The sequence below is a fragment of the Pectinophora gossypiella genome, chromosome Z (assembly GCF_024362695.1).
Source record: "Pectinophora gossypiella chromosome Z, ilPecGoss1.1, whole genome shotgun sequence".
NCBI lineage: Eukaryota > Metazoa > Arthropoda > Insecta > Lepidoptera > Gelechiidae > Pectinophora > Pectinophora gossypiella.
The window spans coordinates 26,695,097-26,721,729 of NC_065433.1; the positions used below are offsets into that span (position 1 = coordinate 26,695,097).

Below are 26,633 nucleotides of genomic sequence, written 5' to 3' on the forward strand. Positions count from 1 at the left end.
TAAAGTATCGAATGCATTACAAACTACCTACCCACTTACCTAATAACATAAATGAGTAGCTTACCTACCTAAATGTGTTATTGCTATCCGTTACTAAAAGTAGTCATTCATTAGTCTAACTAAATGTAATCTTTTATAATTATAATACTATTATTAGTAGGTATCTACCATATTAATTTGTTCATTTCCTACGTAATCACTTACCACTGCCATCTATCGTCAAAATAAGGAACTAGATCAAACTACCTGTGGCAACGAAGCAAAGCAGTAGTTTTGATGAAGTTGAAATAGATGGCGCTACCAGAACGGCGCCATTTTGTCGTAATGCTTCATGAAATCATTTGAAATAATATATTTTTCTCCAAGATGAAATATACAATAGATGACGCGTAGATGTATAATATACTATCCATCTTTGCCCACCCCTTCGGAGATTTAGGCGTGATCTTTATGAAATGTAGGTTTTTATGCGCGCGGGAAATTAGAAACAGCTTCATGAGGATGCAAAATTGTGAAGTTTAATGGTAGGAGAGTATAAATATAAACGAATTAGTAAGTACATAAATATATATTTTCAAAACATTACTTAATTTAGTTCCTTACGTAGTTACTAGGTCACAAGCAATAATTGATAATATACATTGTTCGCTGGTCGAAAAACTTTTTCAAGACCTATTATAATACCACAACAAACATTGAAGAGATATAATGAAAATCTCAAGATGTGCTACATATTACAATCAATGTTCTTGCTCGTTCTAGTTAAGATCAGTGCATACCACTTAGGCAACAGTTTTCTCTACAATTTCAACATACGATTCAACTTACGTTATTTGGATCAAGAATATTCCTGCGTTCCCCTACTAAACAGGATCACGACAATACAAACATGTTTATACACATATCCTTACTCTAAATATTCCAAAGAGAAATATATTTGATACAGATAAACCAGAGTTACACGAAAGTGAAATTCCAGAAAACACCTTCATGTCAAAAATAAAACAAATGACTGCGTGTTTCCACCATTTATTGTATTTTCCTAAAAAAATTGAATAAAAAATATGGTATTCGTCATATAATATTGTATTCATCAATTATTAAAAAACACTCCCGGACAGTGTCGCTCAGTGCACTAGAATTATTAACATCATATTATTATTATTATAATCATCGAATTATTATTATTATCGTAATAGTATTATGAGGGTAGTTTATAGAGTTTATAATGAAGTAGGTACACGTGTGGGTATGTATGTGGAGCGACCCGGGTGAGCGCCGGGGAGCGCCGCCGGCGCGTGCGACGGTGGTGCTGCGCGGGCGGCGCCAACGTTGTCAGTCTCACTCGCTGTGCTTACTCTAATCTTCGTCTTCGCCGCTCTCAGACTCTGTAACCAATGCAACTATGTTAACAAATATACGAATTAACATGTTTCGTAATATTGTGGTGTGGAGGATCAGCCTGCCATGTCGACATAGCGACGCGGCGCGACGATACGAGCGCGGGCTTGTCTGAAGGACTCAGTCGCACCCAACTCGTAAAGTCTTACCGCGCCGCTCTGACTCGTCATCAGGTTTCATCATAATGAAGTTATCGTTTGAAAAAAGAATGCATTGTGGTGTCCCTTCACGACCTTGAATGTTGATGTCATGTTTGAATTGACATCACGTGGTTTTCAGGATTTGTGCCCCACTTTAATGGCAATAGGCTCGCCCGCATTATAGGGGATTTTTATGAAACAAGATAAGCCATTAAACTATTTGTGACTTCACCCTTATGATTGTGATATTGATAGTTCGATCGATTAATAGTCCCGAGAACGAGTTATTTTGGTAACTTCCTTAGATAAACTAGGTTTATTTATTTATTTAATGGATTACTCCTTGCGAATTTACCATAGACGTAATAACCGGTTATTGGGCTACTAGTGGGACGTATTTAAGCTGGTAATTTCACGCTTACCCTCTTCAGCAGACTGCAGCCACTCGACGAACTTTTTCATTTGTTCGAGGAACATCATCTTGCCCTTGCTGGAGTTGGGCTCGCGGTACCACTTGAGGATCACCTCCTCGGAGAGCACGTTCGTCTTGTACAGCATCAGCACCAGCTTGCTGAACGCGCGCATGAAACTCATGTTCTCATAGCAGTACTCTTGCACCTGCCAGGGCAAAAATAAAACAATTTATATGGAATGTCTCATTAGCGGCATGCTAGGTAAAAGGTAAATTATTAAATTCTGATTACTAAATATAGACAGATCTAAAGCTGACAAAAACGTTTAATTTATTTATAAATTTTAACAAAGAAAAATGTAATACTAAGTGCGACATTTTGTTACGTTTTTCTATGACGTCACAGGTTGCTTTTCCAAATTCCAAAAAAATCCATAGTCAGTTTGTGTTTTCACGTTTAGTAAGTAAAAACTGATTTGACCAGTTGGAAACTACCCTATTCTATCTTATAGATATTCTAACAACCTTATCAATAAAAATAAACCAAGTACAGCTCAAACGAATTATTTAATAGTTGTAGCGTGGTAATTGTTCGGTACAGCTATAGACCGGACCGTATCAATCACCACGCGTTACTGTAGCACACTTCGACACCGCCTTCGGCAGAGTAAACCGGAGATGGCTCTAATTGGGTGCATATACTTAAGACTAATAAATATCCTTTCTAAAACTAGCTTTAACGGCTTTTTTAATTTTATAAATCAATAACATTACACTCTTATCATAAGCTTTATAATAATAATAAAATTTACACTTATTGTAAGTGAAGGACGATTATATTATTAGGTTTAGTTTGTGCCCGTCAGGATTTTTTAATGAAACTTGAAGAAATTGAATCCAATGCTACCTGCATTGGATTCAATTTGTGATATATATTTGATTTTGATTTGGTACTAAAATGAAAACAATACATGTTATTCTTCGTGGTACTTAGACTTTGTTTCACTTATTTCACGATGTTTCACTTATTTGACGCGAGATTGTGGTCAAACGCGAACAGTTTTTTAATAAAAAGAGTATACCTTGGTGAGAAGGGCAATCTCCGCCTTGGCAGTCTGCGCGAACGCCGCGAGCAGTGGTGTGTAGTGACGCAAGTGCTTCGCCGCTTGTTCTGCCAACAGTTCCTCCTTCTTGTTCCATTCACCACGCGACATCACGCACTGCCAGATCTGGTACACGCATAGTATTGTTATTACCTAGCCCTTTACATGAGGAGGAGTGTTGAGGTGGTGTGGAGGATCAGCCTGCCATGTCGACATAGCGGCGCGGCGCGACGATGCGAGCGCGGGCTTGTCTGAAGGACTCAGTCGCACCCAACTCGTAAAGTCTTACCGCGCCGCTCTGACTCGTCATCAGGTTTCATCATTAAGAAAAACGTTTCATTGGTCAATAATATTTTAAATCTTCCCGTCAGTTCTGGAGAGGCCTGTACCACAGTACTGCGTAGTCATAGTACTACGTATTCCATGGTAACTCTCCGCCTCGCAACAATTCGTATTGGGCGCCGAACTAGATTTATTGCATTCCCTCTGGGTTTCTAAGTCGCTCGAGAGTAAGGGAGAACGCGCGCGGACAGTCTGTCCCACTCGCGGTATCAATGACATTTTTGTATGAAGTGTGCCGGTGTCTAGTAATAAGAATTGTTCTATTTATTAATTTACATTTAAGTGGTTACAAATAAATCGTATCTTTATAAAAATGTGTGATGTAATTTTTTTCGACAAAACCTCGATTTCTTTCAATTAATTTCAATCCGGGTTACAATTGTGACCCAATTTATTACCTGGATCGAAGCTTGTCTATTGCGAGGTTTTGTTAAGAAAAATCACATCCAAATGTGATTTTTTAAAAAGGCGCTAATGTGTTTTTACTATAACGCGACGATTTAATGATATGGTTGGTTACTTACGATAGCGACGACCTCGTGGTCGGGGATGGAGTGTTTCTGCGCCATATCCCGCAGTTCCTGGATGAGGTCGCGCACCGGTTTCTCGTCCGCCAGCTCATCCATCAGAGCCTGCGTCAGCTCGCGGCGGGCCTCCTGCATCAGAACACATAATGTTATCAATAACCCTTATATTACCAAGTTACAACATATAAAAATAATAGTTGCGCAATGTCAACAAAAAGCATTACTGCTGTTTTAGATGATTTGATTCAATGTGGCCTATTTAACCCGCCTTTTCCGTCCATGGATAAGTAAGGATGTGTTTTAGTGCGGAATCGCCTAATCTAGCGACACGCTAAGATGGCCGCTTCGACATAGATTAAAGCAATTCGCTCAGTTACTATTATAGTTATAAAATAAAGTTACTCTATTTGTACCTTTAACGTATTATTAATTAATACGATACTTCATGAGCGGGACAAACGTCAAAATGGCCATAATAGGGTTCCGTTAGTTTAATTACAGCGAACGAGAGAGCAATACAGAAGACGCTGTCTATCTCCGCTCCTGATGGTGGGACTCAACTACGAACTTAGTTTGAATACTACATGCAATAGAAATTAAGCTTTTTGGACCATGACATTAATACGTAGGGGGATTGAGGGGTGTTATCGGAATGAGAATGGCAACCCATATATAGGATTAAAAGTACTTACACGATTCCTAAAACCACGTATTATAAAGTAAGGGAAACGAGATTTGACAGTTCGTCGTTTTGCTTTTGCCCACCAGTATTTTTTTTACCAGAGTTACTAACGTGGAATGCTACATGAATCCAATCGGCGTTCTCCAAAAACACGATAGAAGGCGTTGCTTCTAAATAGCAGACTATCAAGCATCTTTTATCTTTGTTTTTGGGTATAAATGATGACCCTTTTTACTACACCAAGGTACAATTAAAATTACCATTATTATTCTGATCAAAAGAACGAGAAGCAATATAGGTAGCATGAGCATTCTATACATAATGTGATCCAAATATCAAGCAACAGTTAGTTTTATATATGCTTCTGCCAGTAGAAAATAGATAATTATCACGTTAAAATTTAACAACGCCATCTACAGTGTGTTTTGGGAACGTCGATTGGAAGTCCCTATTATCTACAACTGCCACCTATCTTATTGCATAAATATGTTGATTATACTTTATACACAACATCATCATATTACATATAGAAGGGAATCTACAAAGAAAGAGAGGAAGGGGAAGAAGAACATGAGGTTTAGGCCTGTGCTGGATTGGAACCTGCGACCTCAATGTGAGAAGCAGGCGTTCTACCAACTGGGCTACCACGGCTCTAAATCTCATCAGAATGTGATTTCTCAAGAAGGCGCTTACGTGAAGTTTTTAAAGTTATTTTTTTCAACTTCATCATGGACATACATGTGAAGTGACTTTACTCGTGAGCTATTGAGAGAGTCAAGTTACCTGCGAGGCTTGTGCGCGATGCAGACGCAGCAGTTCAGACAGCCCACGGGATCCGAACGACGTGGCCAGCGCTTCCTCACTGCGGCGGTTGAGAGGCAGGAATTCCAGCAGCCTAAACGATAACATAATATAAACATAAAATAGCCTATATACGACCCACTGCTGGGCACAGGCGTCCCTTCCACCAATAGACGGGATAAACAATTTGCGACAATCTATTAACGTCTGTCATTTTACGAGTCTGTCATTTTGCGTTTTTGTCATTATGCGCCTAAATCAATGGAGCATACTCCGTCACGCTGCTACACTGCGGGTGCTTTTTACGGCTAATAGCCGAGACCAACGGCTTAACGTGCCCGTGGGATCATGTTACTTTTGCGGACAATCAGGTAAAGCCTATAATATAATACTATATTTAAAGAAAACAAATGGAACTGAATCGATAGGCGTGATCTCGAATGCGTCACTACGCTAGTGAACGTCACAACACTAGCTTCTGTACTTCGACAGATCTCACTCGCACCGCGCATTGAAGCTATTGTTAAACATAACCTATATCGAAATGTAATCAGTCACTAATAGGCTACTTTCCACCTAGTCATATCAGTTACTATTTACTAAAGGTCGAAGTTACAATTGTTTACACTTCTTTGATCTAAGTAACAAATCTTCTAAGTATTCAGTTAGAACTTGGAACACGTAGATAGGAGATATTGGCAATATACCGAAATGAACTTAAGAGCTATAAAAATACGAAATCAAGTTAAGTCATTACACTTCGTCACCGATATATAGGCGGTTGTTGAATTATTTTTTACAACATACAGAAGTGTTATATCAAATACAATCAAATTGTACACATGTAAAGCGTGTCATGCTTTGTCGCAACACTTATGATGTGCCCGCAACTGTCCGGGCCACCAGTACATGTCGCATTGCTCTGCCCGACCGCTGAAGGCGCACAGCACATTGGTACAGCGCGCGAGGCAAACCGGGGTGGGCGCACATCACACTAACTAACTTATACTCATAATGCGGCAAAATAAATAATGTAAGTCTTATGGTTTTCAGCAGACAACAACAGTGTTATTAGAAAGGATGACTAAAAGATAAACTAGGTTTAATTAAAATATAAGGCAAGAGGGAAACCACTGTCCTATTCTCCCTAAAAAAGTAGCATGGAAAATGCTGCACCGACAAAAGCGTTGGTCTTAAATTGATGATGATGAATTAAAATATATTCCAGAAAGAAGTCCCGCGGTCGCGGCGCTACTGTCGCAGATTCTGCATAGAATTATTATGACTTTTAAATTAGTTTCATTAAAATCCGTCAACTTCCTTTGTGGCACGAATTATTATTTTAAACCTAGTTTATCTTTTGTCATTGTTTTGTAATATGCACTCATGCTTATTTCCCACCGGGGTAAGCGGAGACTATGGAATTCCATTTGCTTCTGATCCTGACACACTTCTCTTGCTTCCTCCACATTCATGAATCGTTTCATACACGCACGCCGGTTCAGTGTAGATCGTACTGAACCTTTTCTAAGGACAACTCCAACTTTGTCAATGTACGTCCTTCTAGGTCTTCCTCTGCCAGCCCTACAACCACTAATGATAATGCAATAGTTTACGAATCTTATCAGTACACTCCTTCTCTTCTCTTCTCCTTCTCTTCACTTCTCCTCTGGTGTACCCGTACACCATAAGGGTCAGCGAAGACCAAGAGTAGCGACGCGAGCATTTTCTGAAGCCACTTAGAAAATAACTTTATTATCATTTGCATATAGTGCAATTTTCCCACCAAATACCGGCTCGCGGCGCCTTTAGACGATCTCGTACAACATTACACTTTATGAGAATAGTAATAAAGTTTTCCGTGTCAGTTTTTTTATTTTTTCGAGACCTCATTATTTTCTTGTTACACACTAATTTAATTAGATGTCGCATTTGATTCATGGTGATAACCTGCACGCACTATGCTACTTCCAGTAAAGCGAATAAAAAGTATAACAAAGCTCATGCAGCGACTGCCGTTATATCCTTTTAAAAATAGCTTGATTGGAATGACGCAGGGCAGAAATACTTTAAATACTTTTTTAGATTACGGCAATGGGTAGCTTAATCTTACAACCGTAACTGCGGCAGAAATATAATATACAAATAGAGAAATGTATTGTCCTGACAGCTGTCATTTGCAATGTCGCTATTTTTAACTGGATATTTTACCTAGATACACATACCTGCCCTCGAGCTGTCCTTTCTTGAGCGCGGTGACAAGAGACGCGGTGCCGCGCTCCGCCTTGATCGTGGCGAACACCTCGAGCACAAAGTCCAGCGCCAGGTTGTCCTTCAAGAGGTGCTCGTTGACCAACACCAGCAACACCGACGGCGGCACACACCCATTACCTGAGCATGAAACACACCATCACTATAAACATCACCCATACTGATCAGTGTAGAACACAGGCCTACCTTCCTGTGAGAATCCTCCCCGTACGGTTTTGTTACCTAAACACACACAAGTTAACAAGCTTTATAAGTATTGTTAGGTACATCGGGGTCTTTCGGATTGTTTCCACGTGGGTTAGTAAGGTTAATCGTTAAAGCTCGGCAGGCACGCAGCTCTGTTAATGAATCTGATCCACGATGCACGTGATACACGTTTTGTAAACAATCAGAAAGAGTTATCATAAAATATAGTAGAGAATAATTAATCATTTTAATATTATTGCAACAACAAAAGCTCATTAAATTGCAAATCGCGAAGCTAGAAGGCCGTGATAGGACAGAAATAGTATCGATATTGCAATAATTTATTAAAGAATAATGTACTGCCTTCTAAAATTACAGGGCATTATAATATCAAATTACATTCAGGTGTACATCGTTCATTATGTTCACACGAGCTCTCACTGAGAGCTTAAATTGTGACTGAAACATTTAAATTCAAAAATGCACCTTAGATCTATGTTGGCGGCCGCCATTTTGAAAATCGATATCGGCGGCCATTTTGTGGTGTTTGACATTTGCATCTTATTTTCAACTTTATATACTTGATACTATTTCTGTTTAAAGCAATTAAGTGTGTGTAGCGTCTAGGTGTGTAGTAACTAATGAATTTGTTGAGTGGGCCGTAAAGTAGCGTCGGCACGGGCCGGGCCCCGCATAACCCGCTCGTCACTGTCGCACACTTCGACACCGTTTCCAGGACTGGCTGAAACCGGCTCTAATCGTGTGCAAATTTAAATCTGCTTATAAATCGAATGGATTATTAAAAATATATGTTAGGAGTACTCACCAATCCACAAAGCAGTCATGCGGGCCAGTTTAATGCGCTGTTGCGGCTCGAAACCCTTCAGATACACCAGCACCTGTACACAACAAAACATTACATACAACATGCAGAACACCGTGCAACGACAGAGTGGACAATCTTCTTCATAAAACACTTACCTTCTTCATTTCTTCTTCGAACATCTTCTCCAGGTATTTGTAGCGACGCATCAGCTTCACAAACACCTAAAAACGACTTTAATTAGTATTTTAGTAGTAAAACGGGGGTTGAAAAAACTAAATTTAGAGCAGTGTCAGCAGAAATTGAACGAGAAGGGGTTTCTCAACATGAGTTTTCAGGACTCTAGCCGTGTTTATCATCATTTTAGTTAAACATTACAAAATACTTCTTTTTTTGTCACTAGTCTCTATGGAAGATGGACAAGGACTTGCAAGTCAATCGCTCTCGGTATCTCCGCACTAAGCGTAAGCGAGAAAGTGTATAGGGATCGATAAGTGTCGTTTTATTTTTACACTAATATGTAAGAAATATATCTCCGCCTGCCGTAGAAAAAGAGGGGTGTTCGAGTAGGTAACTCAGTTTCTAACTTGACAGATAGAAGTCGATATTAACACTTTCACGTAGTCATAAGTAATATGATGTACCCATTTTAGAACCCTATCATATTTGCAATTTAATGAGACTTACGGTTTAATTTCTCAAAAAAGTTAATGTGACATGGTATCAAAGTTTATGCATATTAGTACTCGTGACCGTACACTTATCATCGGTAATTGACCTTCTTGGGATCGGGACATAGCATGTAGACGTTGTGTCCATGAAAGTGTTAAGTAGACTCTAAAACCAGGTATGCTCAAAACTGACAGCTACATTTCAAGGTTAGCCCAGCTGACGTCATCCCACCCTGCATTGCCATATCGTAATAAATAAATCCCACGACCAATGTTTTTATATTTACTTTGCAAGGAAATTTTGAACTTTTAGTAAAAGATTTACTTACAGTTTTAATGATTTTTATACATGTGACAAGTAATAGTAATTTATTTTATTCTTATTCTTATTAGTTGTAGTAAAACATTAGTCAGTAATTGTATAATTTTATAATAATTTTGTAGGGATATTGGTTGGAAGCATTTATAAATGATGTTATAAGTTGACCTGTTCGAAGTTGCGCATGGTATCCATGTCCTCGCTGGCGGCGAAGATGCAGGTGTTAGTCTTGGGGGTCTCTCCATCCATCGACACCGACCCGCCGGGGACTGCAACAGAACACCACTTGCACCCATCCTCACAACTTATTACTATCTACAAGACCAAACAACGTGTGACAACGAACTTCATGACGCAAATAACATGCTTCTGAAATTAGCATTACTTTTTAGCATTTAACTGCAACTAACCTCACGTTACAAAATTTCCTAACCATGACGTGTATACACGTTTTGGGTTTCAGTCTAGTTATTACCTACATCTGTAACCTTTTAGTTCTCATGCCATGATTGTTACCTGTTGTATGTACCTTTTAAATAAATACATTAGGTATGCTTATTTTTTTGGGCGGTATAGAAATAAAAAAAAGCATTTTGAAATAATTTGATTTTATGGGTACTTATTTTCGACTATTTACGACTCAACACTGTCTGAGTCACTGTTGTCCTGTGGTACACCGGCTTGCTTCTCAAACGGGGAGCACCGGATCAAACCCCGGTATCCGATTTGCACCATTGACTAATTTATCTCCCGCCCCACCCAATGTGGGCCCGATGGACTGGGTAGTAACGCCTTTAGTAAATTGAAGCACTTGAACACCCAACAACAACAATAAAATACATAGCGGTTAAACACATAACCATCCTTTTTGCTTCGCCACAGTCGGGTAATAACGACATCATTCCCCTAGAATTATACCGTTTTATATTTCTAGGGGAAAACCAGCCAGTCGGGTAATTAACAACTAACTTCTCAATAGATTAGGTTATTCGTGTCATGAAGTCGGTTGTGGTAAATCAGAACATATTGAACGAGTGAGGTTTTCTCATCATAAGAGCTCAGGACTCTAGCCAGTTATATCATCATGACAAACTTTTAATAGCCACTTGGGCGTTTCATAAAGAGGTTTTCTGAACATTAAAGGAGGGAGGCGATAAAACTAGGTAAATGGGATTAGGTTTTGTGACGACTCCACGACTTTGTTATAAATTACTTGTTGAATTAGTTTTGCGACTTGAGTGGCATGAAATTACTTCTATCCAACTTCCTCCAAGTTTCATACACTGATGGACAAAAGAATCGACTCAAACTCCGTTGACGGATTTTTGCTGCAAAAAATAATTTTTAGTATGCATAAGGTATGGATGGTATTGATTTTAGATGGGAATGCCTCCAGCCAAATAATCATTTGCGTAGAACAGAGTATTCTTCCAAATGCTCGGTAACAAAACTTGAGTCGATTTTTTTGTCCACGCGTGTAGAAATCGTTTTATGTGACTTGTGACTTTTTGCAACTTCCTTTAGTATGAGGTCTTTTTATATCCGTATTACTCGATTCAATTATCTTTATAGTTACTACTTGATAGTAGGTAATTTTTTAATTAATAAGTAGTCGTTACAATATAAGGAATGTTATACACGTAATGTATGCATGTAAGCATTTATGTGTGTGTATTATGAGGCAGTTCAACCATAATACTGACGCCATGGTTGAAGAGGTGAGCCAAGTACTAGTAGTCTAGTACCAACGAGTAGTGGCGATTTGAAACAATAAATGTTTTATTAGAAGAAAGAAAGAAAGAAAATATTTATTTCCCCACACAAAAACATTGTACATGACAATTTACTAGTTTAAACTGGCAGATTTTGTGAAAGGGCTGATGCCTAAACTCAGTTAAAAACTTGTAATATAGGTCATCAGGCCTTCCCCCGGAATAAAACAGCAACATTGAACCTTATTCTATGTGCAGGCATGCAAAAAGATACTTATATAGTTTATATAATAATAATAATAAAAAAAATAAGTTAAAGTAAAATTATTATTTCTTTAAGGTAAGTTCAGATCAGTTCCGCTGGAGTAAGTTCGATAGGAAGTGAACAGGATTGCAAGGAGCAGCTATCAGCAGTACTTACGCAGCAGCCCCCCGGCAATGAGGACGTCGAAGATGACCTCCCCATAGCGGCGGTAGTCGAGCTTGGAGCCGGCGGCGTCTAGGAATTTGTACGCCGCCTCGAGATCGCCGCCCGCGCGCTCGAGGCCCTGCACCAGCGCGTCGCGGAACCCATTAGGGTCGTACTTCTCTTTCTCATCTGTTGGCAAAACAAACAGCTTAATATTCATGTCCTCGTCACCAACGCATCCAGCCACAGCGACGACTGCTTTAAATGTTTTAACACAATAGACATAAAGTCGTCTATCTTTAAGGTTGGAAGTAAGTAATCAAACGACAACTTGCGATATACGAAGTCTTAATCTTTTGAAAATTATTCGCTTACTAACATAAAATATACGCAGGAGAACTAAAGTCACCGACATAGCTCGGAGAATTGCAAAGCTGAAGTGGCAGTGGGCAGGACACATAGCGAGGAGAACCGATGGCCGATGGGGCGGAAAGGTTCTGGAGTGGCGACCACATGTCGGACGACGCTCAGTGGGTAGGCCCGCTACAAGGTGGACCGACGATCTGGTAAAGGTCGCGGGAAGCCGCTGGATGCGGGCAGCGCAGGACCGATCGTCGTGGAGATCCTTGGGGGAGGCCTATGCCCAGCAGTGGGCGTCATACGGCTGATGATGATGATGATGAACATAAAATACTTTATTGCACAAACAGGAAAATACAAAACAAAAGAGAAATAGAAAGAGTACAACAGGCCTACTAGTCATTCTTCTTAAAAGATATCTTACAGATTTGTGTTAATCCGTTTGAAATCTACGAGAACTATTAAAGTGATGTGTCAAGAAATAACAAATCGGTTTCGATCTCTGCCTACCTCGAATATAGATAATGTTGTGTATATTCCATAGAAAGTTACATTATATACACAAGCATATTCCATAGAAAGTGAACAAATGTTCGTCACAATCCGTTCGTTAGCATGGTGAGAACAGGGCGAGAGTCATTCAAAATTAGCGAGCATACAAAACTTGTGTGCGCGTATCTACTACCATGATATAAGAAGACCAGGTATGCTCAACACTGACAGCTAGCATTTTCACGGTTAGCCTTGCCTTTTCGTAAAAAATAATTACTCACGTCCAATTTATTTAATTTACTTTGCAAGGAAATTTTGTAGTTTTAGTAAAAGATTTACGTACAGTTTTAATGATGTGACAAATATTTGTAATTAAATACATTAGTCAGTAATTTACTTAATTTTCACTGCCACTTAAATGGTGTTTCGGCGGATAAGAAAATAACAGATATAACTTAAAATAAAATTAGATGGTGTTTACAGGAATTAGCCCCATTGTCTCACTAAATGTGAAATAAGTTAATGTGAGAGGGTTCTAATGGTCGTGACTTGTAATCAATACGTTGGTATTTGCTAATGGTATGTGGGCTGTGGGTAACAAAGGAAAGATATACAATGAAGCCACTAAGTATATTGTCAATGTTGTCATTATATTAATTAGTGGATATCAGCAAGGGTTTTACCATCCTTTTTATCTAAGCACACAGTAGTGCGCACGACAAGTTCTTGACATACCTGTTAATTAAAAAATAAAACATTTTTTTAGTACGAAGAAAATACGCAAGTCGGTATCTACTGCAATACAATACAAAAACGCTTTATTGCACGTATAAACACAACATTAAAAAAATGCAAAAGTGATCAAGAGAAGCACATTCGACGGCCTTATCGCTAAATTGCAATTTCTTCCAGGCAACCCGGCAATCTACTGTTTTGGATTTAGCAATTTTGTTGTGAGATTTATCTACGAGAACTTGTCCTATGTTTCGTTTTGTGATTTAGCGTGGTTCGTTTGATAATAAGCGGTGGCCAGTCAGCGGTGGGTGGGAGGGGGGCTGGCGATTTCAATTAGCGAGCCTGCACTGTACCCGGATGTAGGTAGGTGTATTGATTCCACCCTTGTATAATAATATCTCACTCTATCCATAGTTGATCTTCTTCTAGCGTGTGGGTTTTGAGGTGGATTACCAACCTCAGCAACCCTTAGGGTTATTATTGAAAGGCCACTATTGAAAGGCTCCCGACATAGGGAATATAGTCTAACTGAACTACATAATAGTTCCTAAGCCCTTCTTCTTCTTCTATCGTGTGGGTTGTTCGGTGGATTACCAACCTCAGCAACCCTATTGTCAGGGTTATTATTCAGCCGCCAAAGGCCCCCGACATGGGTCATGTAACGATTACTCACGTCAGTAAGTAGTAACCGAGACCAACGGCTTAACGTGCCTTCCGAAGCACGGATCATCTTACTTTAGGACAATCAGGTGATCAGCATGTAAAGTCCTAACCAAGCTGAGGATCACAAAGTGATTTTTGTGATATGTCCCCACTGGGATTCGAAGCCGGGACCTCCGGATCGGGAGCCCAGCGCTCAACCAGTGGACCACAGAGGCCGTTGTACATAGTCAATTTAACATCTAAATTATGTTATAAAAACTCTTTATTAATAAGGACACTGGCTGTTTTGCGATTTGATTTATCTTTTTGTTTCTTTTTAATTGTTCCAGTTTTCACTCTCATACTGCCTGCCTAATGGCTAGGCAATAAAGCTCTCTATATCATAACGTTTGCGTCTTTTTATGCACAATACAGTACAATGGTAGGTATAGTCGCATAGGTATAACTGGCGCGATCCGAACGAAATTTTGTTTTATCAATTCAGTTTATTTCCGAATGTGAATGTTATCCTGAAACGCTTCCGACTGTCATGCTTTCGCTATTGAATATTGAACTACACCAACATAGCAACACGCCTGTATCCCCGACGGGGTAGGCAGAGGTGAGAAAAAAGTCCAAAATGAACGCGATTATTGAAAAACATTTCGGACTTATACTATCATCACTTGAAGATTTACCGGTCTTCTTCTCTCGTGTGGGTTGTGAGGTGGATTATCAACCTCATCTACCCTGGTGTCAGGGTTATTATTGAGCCGCCAAAGGCCCCTGACATGGCTCATGTAACGACTATGTACTTACATCAGATTTGATTTGATTTACCGGTTAGTCTTTAAGACTTCTCTGTATGACACAAAATGAACTAAGTGCCACAATGTCTAATCTAGATTCTAGACTTATTTTTCAATTGTCTTGGGCAGTATAAAGATAAACTTTATATTTATGTCCTCCAGTATAAAATAGTATTTGTACAATTTAGTTATCTACCTAAACGATTGCGTTGTCTTACACTGCACATGTTGTGTGCACCTATAATTGGCTTACGCAGTTCCTGATGTAACTTTTATGCGATTTAATATTTTAATATGTAAACTGTTGGTGGAGGTATTTATACGGCTAATAGCAGAGCCCCACGGCTTAACGTGCCCTACGCAGCACGGATTCAACTTATTTTTTCAGACAATCAGGTGATTCAAGCCTCTAAAGTCCTTACCAAACAAAGGACCGTCTCACAAAGTGAATGAAGTGAGTGTGAGCAGCGTGGTGGAGTATGCTCCATACCCCTTCCGGTTGTTTGAGGGGAGGCCAGTGCCCAGCAGTGGGACGTATATAGCCGCGGCTTATGCTGAGCGAGGTCCATTTATTGAGGACGTCCACCACCGCCACATGACTGTACGACCAATATTTTGTATTTTATTATTATTTTTCTGTTTCTTTTAAGTTTTTGTTAATAATTGTGATTCTGTGTAATATTTTTTTTTCCCCTACTGTGTTTGTATTGTTACTGTGGTGTCCTCTAATAATAAATACTTTCTTTCTTTCTTTCTTATAGGCTGTTTATGTTATGTTATGTAAACTGTTGGTGTACCTTTTATACAAGAATAAATAATAAAAAAAGACTTTCCGTACTTTTATTATTTCCGCACTTCCAGGCTTTTACAAATGTCATGTCCACCCACTCCTCGCTAGCTTTGTTAAGTCCCATTTAATAAGGGGCAAGCTTATTGTCATTAACCGGGTACAAATTCTGGAAACCACGTGACATCAATTATCCGTGATCCATACATTAATTTAAACTCGTCGAATTCAGTGGTTTAGAGACCGACCCGGGATTCGAACTACAATGTAAATCACGCGTTCTTCCAACAGTAAGAAACTGTTATAATATACTTGTACGGTCCATCGTCTACAGGTAATACAAAATCGTTTCATGCGGAAAGCCACGGGAGCTCCGTGGTTCCTTCGCAATGAAAATCTGCACATTGACCTAGGTCTGCCAACCATTGCCCAATGGCTAAAATTAGCTTCAAAACGTTTTTTCGATTCTGCTCCGCACCACCCAAATTTCCTGGTAGTTGCGGCTTCCGAATACATCCCGCTTAGGGACGGTACTGAAAAGTATCGGCGCCCGACGACCCGATTACTCTAGCCATAGAGGCAGCCAATCAGCTCGCGACACCAAACACTTCAGGACCCCGATACCAACCCCACCGGCATGGTCGACGATTTCCCTCAATCAACGCTTATCGCTATCGACACGCTAGGGTCGATTAATTATTTCTAATATTTTTCCTCTTAGACGCCCTGATACGAGGTTCGCGCCCAACTGGGCACCGTCAACATTGTACCGGGTGAGAGCCTTCAGCGCTCCCCATTTGTCCGGCCAAGTAATTAATGCCATCTGCGGCAAATCTACGATAAATCACGTAAAAAAAAATACTTGCACGGAATCTTTAATACGAACTACAAGATTCAATTCTACAGCATTCTTTGTTGTCAAGCGTTTGTAAGGGGGATTCAACGTATTAAAGTACCCGATACTGTTCCATATTGGTATTATAATATAATATAAATAGAACTGATATTGCGAAGATATTGAAAAAGGAAAACACGAATATTGGCATGGCGCCATACTAATTTAATACTGCAAGTTGGTCTGGCGCAGTCAGGAACAGCAAATAATTGAGCTAGGTTACAGGGTAGCGCTGGAATGTCAACGGGAAGAGTTATGCTCGAGGTTGACCTAAATCTGTTGACTTTATCTGCACCCGGACCTATGAACCAGGTCAACAATCGGTTACATATTGACTTAATCTAATTTGACAAGCACAAAGGATTGTTATAGACATAATCGAACGGAATTTTCGATTACAGTATCTTCGAAATACTTCGATTAACGTAATGACGATGTGCAATAGCAAATAATAGCAATATTATAGTAACCAGATGGTCTGGTGGTGCGCTGGCTGCTAATGCAGCTTTGCATGTGCTGTATCTTTACCCTTCTTCTTTTACCCGGATAACTTTTGAGCAAATATAGAATACTTTACATGGCGGACATCTTGTTTTTCCGCCATTTTGATTTTTTTCACAGGCGATACAATTTGACCAAGCTTTATTTTTTACGTTTTGTAGGAAAGTAATAAAATAAACACCAAGAAGATAGAATATGCTCCGAGAATATGAGATGCGAGGTCAATTGTGCAGTTCAGCCACAGATTGAATGCAATTAGAAGTCAATAGGACTGGTCCGAGTCCAAACAAACAAAGTCGAGGGCCGCTATTTTGAAAATTGGAAGGGGTTCTTTAAAAAGGGTTTCAAAGGGGGCTCAAATAAAAAGGAACAAGTGAATGCGTTGAGTTTCGATTTCCAGAAATCAGTGTAGTTTTATTTCGGGAAAGAAAAGTTTGTTTCCCGAAAAAAAAACCTTTAAGTAAAGGATTTTTTGTTTTTGCAACACTCACTCGTACTTAGGGAAACTCACGTCGAATATTTCGTAGGGACAGAATGAGGACCCGGTGGTGTAATGGTAAGCACGCTTCTTTGCGAGCTGCGGGTACCGTCCGTCAGTTTCTTTTTCGATTTAATTTTCTTTTTCCAACTTGTGTGTGAAACCCGAAACTATAAATACACCTCAAAATATACATCTCGGTACAGTAGCTGGCGTAACGTTAAGTACACATAAAAATATGAGAGCATTTTTCAAAATCAAAGAGTTTTCCAGTTAAATCGCTTTAAGTTGGTCGGAAATACGCCAGACAGGAGAAAAAGAAATAGAGGATTATCGCGCTGGTGGCTGGCGGGCTAGACGTCTCGCCGCCTACGTCCCCCTCTCACGGGCAAACACCTCTGCACCCCTACACCCAGGCGTACCGAGAGTCTACAGCGAAATGTATTTTATTCTCCATTAGGGAATGTACTTCTGAACGCCAGACTCGGTGGAGGAGATAGGGGTGCATCGGACAAAGAAAAAGGAGGATAACCGCAAAGTATGACGTCCGCCCCTTTTGAAAGCTCGTGTCAAGAAACGAAGTGGCGCTGTGATGCATTATGGTTTCTAAAATATTGGCCCCCGTAGGGTTGAGTTTTCAAAGGCACTGTAATGATGTTTACAGTTTTTTTTTTTTGCCTCAAATGACATTAACTACTTAAATAAGGATATTTTAACAATGGATTTTATAGCAAAAACCTATAATTAAAAGCAGCAGAATTTGCTCCATAACCCAGTCCATTAAGGCACATATAGGCAATTTTATTAAAAAAACAGAAAGAAAGGTCGCACCCCTGATCACGTTCCTCTACGTCAATTAAAAAAAAAACGCGGATCGGCGCGAGTCGTTGCAATCTCAATTGTACCAATAAAACTGTGCTATTTTCTCTGCACTTCGCAGCTAAAGGTTATGGGCGTGAACACTGAAATAAATATTTAGCAATAAGGTAAGATATTTATTGTGTATAAATTCAGGTACAATATACTTGCAGTTACAGTAGCAATATCATAGTGTCACTTTACCTTTTCAGGCTTTTACACAAAATTCATCATCACCAGCCCAATAACGTCCCCACTGCTGGGGCACGGGCCTTTCCTATGGATGGATAGGGAGATCGGGCCTTAAACCACCACGCGGGCCCAGTGCGGATTGGTGGTTATTAACGATTGCTAATGCAGCCGGGACCAACGGCTTAACGTGCCTTCCGAAGCACGGAGGAGTTCGAGATGAAAACTTTTTTTGTGGTCACCCATCCTATGACCGGCCTTGGCGAAAGTTGCTTAACTTCAACAATCTCAGACCGAGCGCGTTTACCGCTGCGCCACCGAGCTCCTCAACACACAAGATTAAAATACTTTAAATAACTGTTTAGTTAATAAGATATTCGATAATCGAAATCAACGCGGAACGGAGAACACACGAACGCACGCGCGGCTGTAGTGTACTATAGCGTCTATAGCTTACATCGAAGCATAGAATAAGGAAGCTCTGATTGGCAGCTCAATAGTAATACGTAGTGTCACAGGTTCCAATCCCGGCTTGGGCTCTAAACCACTGAATTCGACTTTATGAGTTTGAATTAATCTTTGGATAGATAATTGATAACACCGCAGGAAACTTCTGGGCTTCTGGAAGGAGTTAGGTTGGCTAACATGGTCAACGACAGCACACGTAATGGATCATCTTAAAGAGTCTTTGATGCGAAAATCTGAGTCAACTAACATAATAGCAATAGGCTCGCCACCTATTACATGGAAATATAGCTGGCTAGGAGTGGGTGTAGATACTGTACATCTCTGCCCACCCCGCTATCTGAAGCTATTTATTAATTTTATTTGTCACAGTGAACGAGTGCCCTCTGCACCGGTTCCCAGGTGGCATAGCCGAGCTGCATTGTGTGACGGATGCGGCAAAGACTTGGTTAGGGGAGCTTAAGCTGGATATATGATCCACGCAGGATATTTTATTTTTGTCTGCCATACGCAATAATAATAATAATTTTATTTGTAATTTAATGTTACGTTTTAAATTCGTATACCGAAAGGTGCGACATAAATTATATTTTAACAACCCTTTTATCTATCTTGACGAATAAATGAATTTGAAGGTTCGTTGTTGGTTCCGCACCAAAGTACACGAGTCGAGCGCAACTTCCAGAGACGCCGTCGCGCCCCTGTAGGTTCGAGGTAGCGAGATGACAGAAAAAAAGTACATGGTTACGAACGAGTTGAATATCTTTACACAGATAGACGGTACTTTTCTGTGTATAAGCTCTTTTCTAATGAAAAACATACATAAATAAGCTAACAAGTATATCCCAATTGGGGTATGCCATTGCATCCATCGCAAGATGAACTAAGTACCTCCTACATCTCGACCTTTCTGTTAGACCAACGTGATAGGTGGTATGCCGTATTGCCGCCTCCAACGGCCGCGCCAACTGGTTGAAAATTGCACTAAAATAAATTAAATAAACTAATTGGTGCAAGTACGATACTGGCGCTCCCCGATTGAGAATTCAAGCCAGCGTACCACATGACCACAGTAATTGTAATATTAACATAGATTAATCAAATCAAAGCACTGTTGAGTGTTCCTAAATTTTGTCAATCTCCACAATGGCCCCGATTCCTACAGACACCTCCTAATTTTACTTTAAGTTATACCTGTCATTTTCTTATCCGCTGAAAAGGAAAGGGACGGCAGCTCTTAATTTTAGGAAGAATGAGTAAATGAATAAATAACCCGGGTGAATCAAAAAGGTATCTCGCTGGTATGCAAACCGTTTGACGTGTGCTGTCAACATAATTCTGTCGGGTTAATGGCCAATGTAAATTTTTTGGTTTTTTTTTTAGATTTGTGCTTAAAAATTACGTGTGTCCCATAAATTTTATGCTTGTCGATTACCCGTCCCTTTCCTTTTCGGCGGATAAGAAAATGACAGATATAACTTAAAATAAAATTAGATGATGTTTACAGGAATCAGTACCACTGTCCAGGTAAAATTCGTGATAAATTGCTATAAAATGTGAAGCAACGTGGCGTGTATCCCGTATGAAGGATGAGTTACGAAAATGAAAAGCAGCCAGTTGGAAAAAGGGAGATTTGATTGAAAATATTACTTTCCTTAGTTTTCTCCTTTCCGATCTTTAGGGAATAAATATAACACTGATTTTGCAGATAAACGTTGCGCATAGGGTTATAGTGTAAAATTATAACCAAAACAATATGTTAGTTTACTCAAATAGTACGGGGAACTATCAAAATTTAAGAACACTCAGCTGTAGCGACACCTGATGGGAGAAATAGGCATTTTTAAGGTAGTTTTTATCCTTATTGTCCAAGTTGGTGACGCATAATGAAGCATTTTAAAAGTCAAAACGCGGAATATTGGGCCCGATTTAGCCAAACTTTCGCTCGTATCTAATCTATTTTTAGTCTACATTTATATCAGTTAGCTACTCTTGTAAATTGAAGTCTATTTCGGTCTCGAGCCTTTTGCTTTTTTTTTGGCTTAGGGGACATGTCGTCCCAGTCTTAAACCGGGCCCGGGGGCGAGTCTGCCATTTTCTAATTTGATAATGGGTAACTGGGCCCATTATGATTCAGTTGTAGGGACGATAACACCATTGATTATTTTCTATGGGGTTTCTTGGCTTTAAATAGACAGGGGGAAGTTAATGCTATCTCAGAATTTTGAGTTTAAGGTTTGGCCCCGTATGTGAGGGCGCTCTATGGGAGAATTATATTTGAAAGAATTAATACACCTTAGTAGGCCGATAGTGATAAGCGCTGAATGAGGGAAATCGTCGACCAGGCCGGTGGGGCATCGGGGTCTTTAAGTGTTGTCATCGCGAGCTGATTGGCCGCCTCTATGGCTAGAGTACCTAATCGGATCGCCACGAGAAGTATGAAAAAGTATTCAAAAATCATCGATAGATCGATATGTGGAAAGATGAGACAGTCGAGAGCGAAACAACGAAATCTGACTCACTTGTCCTTTTACGTGTATTCACGAGGAAGTATTAAAAAAAACTAGATTCAATGTCATTGCTAACTGCCGGCATATTTACCAATCTTATATGGCGTGAAACTTTTCTACTACTTCTAGTTTTAGAAATAACATCATATAATAAGAGAAATGAAAAGCTTTTTCATTCAAATAAAAATAATATTTGGACATTTTGAATCTTGAAAGTCGTTTGTTATTTAAAGGACAACGAAATTTTCCAGAATATTCTCTGTATTCTATAACTGACTGATTAGACGAAAACGGAATTGATGACTCAACTCATATCATACGATTAATAATTGGGTATGTAAGGTATTATTGAGGGTATGTTTTAACGTTATGCTAATACTAATTAAAAGCTCCAGCTCGTAGTACAGATTACTTTCTAATAGCATTAGATTAAAAGACACCATTTACGTGGTTTAAACTATACTATACTATACTATTATCTGAATATATCTGAATATACTATACTATATTCAGAAAATATTGAGAAACACGTTAACTCTCCCAGTCACGTTCATGTTAAGACCGAGTAATACCACCCTAGGAGCGACGACTTCGTCATATATTTTATACCTACACTCGACACACCCTGCCCACTGAATCCATCAAAAAAAAAGTAATAAGGCTTTAACAATCAATGTCCTTGTCCTTTCTTACAAGTAGCCCGGGAGAAAGCATGGAAAATTTATAACAATGGATCTTTAGAAAGCTGCGCGTCATTTGATAGCCTTGTCTATTCAATAGGCTAGGAAACTCGAACGTCGTCATAACGTCACCATGGCAGCGACACTAACATGGCCTTCTTACGTTGATTATTAAAGGCCTTTATTAATAAATGACGTCCCAGCAGATATTACAGACCAATTAGCGATAGGACCAGAGATACTGCGCTCGTAAGTACGTTAAGTGCATACGTCTACAAGTTGCCACCATTTAGCCCAGATAATTCGTGACTCATTAAGAATCGAACACGAGCAATTCGCGCAACATTTATTGAAATACATTTAAGTTACGCCAACAGCAACGTTAACCGGCACAAGATAACAGCTAATTACGCGTTGTACGACAAATATTCAACAGCCAATTCGCAAAGGCACTTTACTATAACTGTACACGGTTTTAAGATGGAAGTTTTTTGGCACAGAACACTTCAACCGTTATGTAAACTATCAGTGTAGGTACTTCACGTATTTAAGAAAACAATATCACAAAGAGATGTGGCATTATTTCTTGTATCTGGAATTGCAAATGGCTTATGAATTCCCAGTTACACATTAAAAAGTAACAAGGTAGGCGTTCTTACAGTGCCCGATTCATCGGGCCCGATGCGGGAGTACGGTCACGAGTACTAATAATTATGTATACACTTTGAAACTATGTCACATTAACATATTTGACAAATTTGTCAAATATGATAGTGCGACAGGGTTCTAAAGTAGGTACATGATATTGCTCATAACTGTACGTATAAAATACATTGTGAAATCGTGGTCCCGCCCATCTCATGTGCTATTTACACTGCCCGATCCCGACGCATCGGCAACGTAATGCAATTACTATCGTGTAACAATGTAAATGCACTTTCAAGGAATCGAGCTTCGCCTATTCTACCCTTTGTCGTAAGATCTAGGCCACCGGAGGCGTAAGAGAACCAATTTCTGTGGGCCCCATCTTAGAAGCATAATCGACTGTCAACACGTGCCCAGTTGAATTGGAACTAGATATGCCCTAATAACCTAAATGCATCCATGGACAATGGACAGAAACAGACCTCTTGTGATGTGGTCAATAGTTCGCAGAGTATTAAATGATGGGATAACGGTGAGAAATGTTTCATAGGTACATTCCATTAACAAATAAAGCTTGAAACTATTAGGATAGGTCTTTTACTTAAAAAAAAGTTCTATTTAAAAAAAAAGTATCCCAAATAGGCATCTCACCTGTGGGAATGTCTTTAGCTTCAGTGGATATTGAAATGAGTGAAATGAAATGAAAAATGTATTCGTAAAAATACAATATGTTGTGTCAGATTCTCTTTTATTACGATTCTGTGTTTAATTTTAATTGTTTTATCATTTAACTAATTTGATTTTAATTTTACTAACATTAGTCAAGAGGTTGAATCTATTATTTAATATGGACATAATATGTTCTCAGAATAAAGTTTTGATTTAATGTTAGTATGCAGTAGTTTTAGGCGGATAAGACGTTCGTTATGTAAAAATTGACGATTCAAAGAGTAACTATGTTACCATTACCTACTGAATAAAGATATTTTTGAATTTGAATTAGGCGAAACCCAGAGTTGTTTTCTATGAATATAGTGGTCTCTATTTCTATTCTGGGTATTTATGTACATGTACAATACAATAAGTACCTTTAAAATAAAACAAGTGTTACGGGCAGAAAGATGAATAATAACATTATATACTGAATAATACACATATGAGGGTTTTGCTTTAATTTGTGGAATTATTTATTTAGTTAGACCAACTGGACAAACCACGAAAATAAACATATTTAATAAGTTGTTTTTAAATGATCTTAGTTAATATCCATATGACAATACAACATAGGTACAGTGTAGGTAGGTAGACAAAAAAGAAATGAATAATTAAATTAAAATCTTTGTTTAAGAGGAAGATTGCACACTACAGATTCAAATGCAATATTTTAGTGTACATTGTAAAAGCAATTTAGAACAAAGTAAATATGTAAAATATAGTTATATTCTTTAAATATCACAGATAATATTGAAATATCAAAGAGAGCTTATGTAATGTGAAAGACACTAGTCAACCTAAAAGACCTAGTAGGACATACATTGACCAAATTGCAGATGTCCTTAGAAAAGGTTCAGTACAATCTACTCTGAACCGGCGTGCGAGTATGAAATGATTGATGAATGTAGAGGAAGCAAGAGAAGTGTGTCAGGATCGAAGCAAATGGAAATGTATGTAGACTAGTCAAATTGAGAACATCCTCTTATGCCTAAGGCTTATTAATCGAATAAAAATGTAGAAAAAATATAGTGTAACTCATGTCATTTCCAACGGAGGCCAGTCTGTGTCTGCTCTATGGATTTGCAAAGATAATTTAATATAATAATACATAGGCATGTAGGTATTAGGTACTTAGTGAAACTAACTTAAACTAAGTGATCAACCTTCATATTTATGAAGCTGTTCTATGTTTAGACTGGCTTGCCTCAGGGAGGGACAAAGGAGGAAAACATAATAAAGACTACATTTCCTTATATATTATGCTTTTTGACACATTTAATTGAAACAGTGATATTCTGTCAAGAGTTTTATGCTTAGCTATAACCCTTTTTACTTGTAATTTATGTTTTGTTGTTTTTATCTACCTAGGAAATGCTAAGTAACTTTTCTAGTTGTACATACCAATGTGAGTAATGTAGATACCAACAAAAAATAAAATAAAGTGAATTTTCAATTATTATACTGCATTAAAATTGCTTTGGGTGTCATATAGATAATTCTGCCCACATTGACTTTGTCTACAATATAACCTCATTAATGTTTACTCTGACAAAGATAAGAAAATAACAATAGTTTGACATCAGCACCAACACTTAAAGAAATTAGGACAATTGTTGACTTCAAATCAGAACAGGACTTTGCCCACCAGTGATTTAAAAACAAACAAAAGCATCTGCCCAGGGGCTACTGTCCAAAATCCGAATAACAGTTACAGTACCGCCATTTATGTAAAACATGACATCATTAAAACGATTTTCTTACAAGGATAATAAATTAGCATACCTAATACAGCTCAGCAATCAAACAGAGAAGGGAACCAATCATGATCGATATTCAAGAGACGCGTGATTGGGGATGATGCCGAAAAATAAAACAAAATAAAAAGAACTTACCTCTTTTTCTGGTCTTGATCCGTTGACCCGATAATACTGGCTTTTCTACTTTCTGACTCATACAATATATCTCTGAAACAAACACACGTGGCAATTAGGATAGGTACCGCGAACGTTAGAGGGAAGGTGGCCCGTTATACATCATGCGGCAGGGTCATCGGCCGCGTTGCGCCACGCACCGCCGGGCATCAGCTCGGCCCTTTGCCCTCCAGGCTCATGGCGTCGCCCAAAGACGCTCTACTTACTCGCAAAACGACGGCCCCGCCAACAAACGCTAATGTGATCCTAAACGAAAGTGTCGCTATGCAAAAATCACTTATGACTCAGCGAATGTCCTCAGTTTAGGATTCTCTCAAGTCAAATGTGATCCGCAATCGACTCGACTATATGCGCACACGTATTCAGCATACTTACGTAGTGACAGGTTATGTAGGAGCCTTTTACTCCTTTTGCGAGTTCTCTCGGACTGCGCCTGTTCAGAAAAGAAAGAAACGCTGCGACGATCTCTCTATTCCCTTGGGTAGAGACAACGTGTCTGAAGTTGCCGGATATCCTGTGCCAGCAAAATCGGCGTCAATATTCAAATCTTCCGGAGCAAAATTTTCTTCAAAATACGAGTTTATGTTATATTTTACGATAAGAAAGGTTGGTGTCTTGCTCACAATCAATAAAATTACTCAAACATAGAGATTTATAATCTGCAGAAAACTTATACAAGTCTCAAACGATTATACAAAGAATACATAAAAAATTTCTACATCGAACTAATAACACAATCTAATCTATAATAAAAACAAAAATATTTTTAAAGGGCGACACAATAAATTTGATTAATTTTGTAGCACACACAGAAAATCACAAATTGAACGGAAAGTATTTTGACTAAAAATGGCAGAAAAAACAAAACACCATAGACATTTCTTTACTCGTAACCTTAATAGCGTGATGTAACAAAGGTAACTATATCATACAGCCAGAATGTTATTTTTTATTTTAACCAAGTTTAAATATATGCTTAATGAAAATAGTTAGGTAGGTTATCCTTTTTTTGCTAGGACGAAGTTAGGTAAGTGTAAAAATCGAGTAAAAAATTAAACGCAAAGGTCAGGTAAGTATTGCCCTTCCTCCCTCCAAATAAAAATGCAGTGGTGTTAGGAAAAAATACTTTTTTCGCTTGTCGAG

At 38.9% G+C, this 26,633-nt stretch overlaps 1 protein-coding gene across 2 annotated transcripts; it reads right to left on the bottom strand.

Annotated features, from left to right (window-relative positions):
• Window positions 1-553: 553 nt before the first annotated feature.
• LOC126380348 (protein krasavietz-like) lies at window positions 554-26,016 on the bottom strand. Of its 2 annotated transcripts, none has more exons than XM_050029717.1 (12): window positions 25,866-26,016; window positions 25,452-25,523; window positions 11,812-11,988; window positions 9,847-9,947; window positions 8,847-8,912; window positions 8,692-8,764; window positions 7,634-7,799; window positions 5,391-5,502; window positions 3,923-4,054; window positions 3,036-3,182; window positions 1,964-2,159; window positions 554-1,388 (listed from the first exon to the last, which is right to left on the bottom strand). In XM_050029717.1, the coding sequence occupies exons 2-12, from the start codon at window positions 25,510-25,512 to the stop codon at window positions 1,360-1,362; spliced, it is 1,260 nt and encodes a 419-aa protein (XP_049885674.1). In that variant the 5' UTR covers window positions 25,513-25,523; window positions 25,866-26,016; the 3' UTR covers window positions 554-1,359. The 2 variants fall into 2 exon arrangements, with proteins under 2 accessions (XP_049885674.1, XP_049885675.1); XM_050029718.1 differs by lacking the exon at window positions 25,866-26,016 and adding an exon at window positions 25,697-25,816.
• Between the last annotated feature and the right edge of the window lie 617 nt (window positions 26,017-26,633).

Excerpts from the sequence above, each read along its gene's own strand:
- LOC126380348 (XM_050029717.1), bottom strand. The coding sequence starts at position 25,512 with ATGAGTCAGAAAGTAGAAAAGCCAGTATTATCGGGTCAACGGATCAAG. Across the intron at positions 5,503-7,633 it reads AAAGGACAGCTCGAGGGCAG|GCTGCTGGAATTCCTGCCTC; the intron begins GTATGTGTATCT and ends GTTATCGTTTAG. Across the intron at positions 1,389-1,963 it reads GCTGCAGTCTGCTGAAGAGG|AGTCTGAGAGCGGCGAAGAC; the intron begins GTAAGCGTGAAA and ends CATTGGTTACAG.